The sequence below is a fragment of the Scomber scombrus genome, chromosome 14 (genome assembly GCF_963691925.1).
Source record: "Scomber scombrus chromosome 14, fScoSco1.1, whole genome shotgun sequence".
NCBI classification, from domain to species: Eukaryota; Metazoa; Chordata; class Actinopteri; order Scombriformes; family Scombridae; genus Scomber; species Scomber scombrus.
The window spans coordinates 24374527-24376438 of record NC_084983.1 but is presented as its reverse complement, the minus strand read 5'-3'; the positions used below and the strand labels follow the sequence as shown (position 1 = coordinate 24376438).

Here is a 1912-nt window from a genome sequence, read left to right as displayed (position 1 = left end):
TACCATTTAAGTCAGCTTAACTAGTAAAGCTAAGCATAATGACCACTACAACCATGTATCTGCTGCTATGACAAAAAGAGCCAGTGAGACTCAAGCCTACAGTTCAGCTCTTTGTATTCTATCTTATTAGAGGAATCTGTGGTTGCCGTCTTAGAAACAAAGGCCTCATTTTCCCTTTATTAACCTGTTAATTTTAATGTTTTGTACTCTTTTGTCATGCTCAAATCTCAAGTCAAGTAGATCCATCCAACTGTAAGCATCACATCAGATAAACCATCACCCCAAGTGTTTGGTTTTCAGTATAAACTGCCAACCCAACTCTCTATACCAAGCATTGTTAATCGGTTAATAGCTTGCTGAGATTAAAAAAATGTGAGAGTCCCAGCCAAGACAGCAGCAGCATTTCACCAAATCACGCTTCATTTCCTGTAACATCCGAGCAGGTGTAGACTTGTCTCCAGTTATGTCTCCCGTTTCACTTCAGCACTGTGTCCAGAGAAGAAGTTGAGCAGACGTTAGAGCACCAGAGTGATGTCAGGGAGCACGATGAGTTACACTCTACGAAGAGTCATTCTTCTTGGTGACAGGAAAGCGGAAAAGCCTGCTCTGGCATGGCTGCTGCTTGAGAAGTTCATTTCATTCAGTCTTTTCAGATAATATGGTCTTTGTGACTGAACAGTGATGCACATGTGCATACAGTGCTGCGCCTGTGTTTTTATCGGCAATATAATGGTGCAGGAACATTGAGGATCTGAGTGCTTGTGCTGACAGAACAATAGGTGTCTTGGTGTAAGTTGCTGATGTACAAGCTGTGGGTGGGTGCAAATAACGAGGGAGTAAGTGGGGATCTTGAGTCATAAGATCTATCCTGATAAGAAGGAGGCTGGCTCCACGTTGTTATTCTGTCCATCCTCTATCGCTTTATTCTTCTCACTTATGGACAGCTCAGAGGACTCTGAATCCACCACTGCTTTCTTTGACCTGTTGAGTGAATGAGTATATTGTTAAGTCATACTTTAAAGTGCCATAACCTCACGTTACCTGATTTGAAAGCCCCTCTAAGAGGACATTTGTTAACATTGTTTTACTTTTGGCCTCCTGTTCACTGGCTTGACAGTTTGGTGGTCTTTCTTGACCTATTCTTTAGTGTGTTGATCTTCGATAGTGCGAAAACTGTGTCGGAGAAGTGGCAATGATGACTCAAATCAGAAGTTCCGTCTTAATACATGTTTTAATACGAGCTCGGTTCACGTCCGCATGCCTGAGACACTGACAAAGATTCTCTACAGAACACAGGAGTCTTATACTGTCACAGAGTGGGTTAAATGTCTACAATGCACAGCTCGAGCAGAATGTGATATCCTTGGTGAGGCACCTAAAGTTATTTCGGTCATTATGAATCATTCTTTGACATGTTTGTCCAGACTTTATGGAGTCATGCTGAGTATGGTCAGCGAAAATACATACTAACAATCATCATACTATTTTCACTCAAAAGGAGTTTAAAACTCATTCTATATTAGAAGTCCTGATGTCAAATGTCATTGATTCTCCTGAAGGCAATAGAGGTGTAAAGATTGACTGATATTGAAAAACCAATGTAAGAGCCAAGTATTCAGCTCACGATCCAGAGACTGAGGTAATCGTATTGAATCGGCTTTGTGTGACATACGTATCATATGGTTACAAATGTATCCATATCATTTATGTGTCTGATTGTGGACTATGTATCTAGATACATTTCAAATCAGAAAGGGAGAGATACACACCTCTAGAAGGCAACTATGCTCAGTACTGTACTTTTAAATTTCCAAAGCTCCAGACAGTCTGATCTTTTAAGACATTCATCATCTTTTCTAGTTTCAAATATCTTAGCCTTTTACAAGAAGAGTTCCCATCTCAAGCTCTTTTC

General features: G+C 40.5%; 1 protein-coding gene across 1 annotated transcript in view; it reads right to left on the bottom strand.

The window, feature by feature from the left end:
* Window positions 1-863: 863 nt before the first annotated feature.
* The window catches only part of stk32a (serine/threonine kinase 32A), a 57323-nt gene continuing 56274 nt past the window's right edge, over window positions 864-1912 (bottom strand). The window contains exons 11-12 of the mRNA XM_062432533.1: window positions 1252-1283; window positions 864-981 (exon numbers count right to left, since the gene is read on the bottom strand). Coding sequence (XP_062288517.1) covers window positions 864-981; window positions 1252-1283 — 150 coding nt within the window. The remainder of the gene's footprint in view (window positions 982-1251; window positions 1284-1912) is intronic.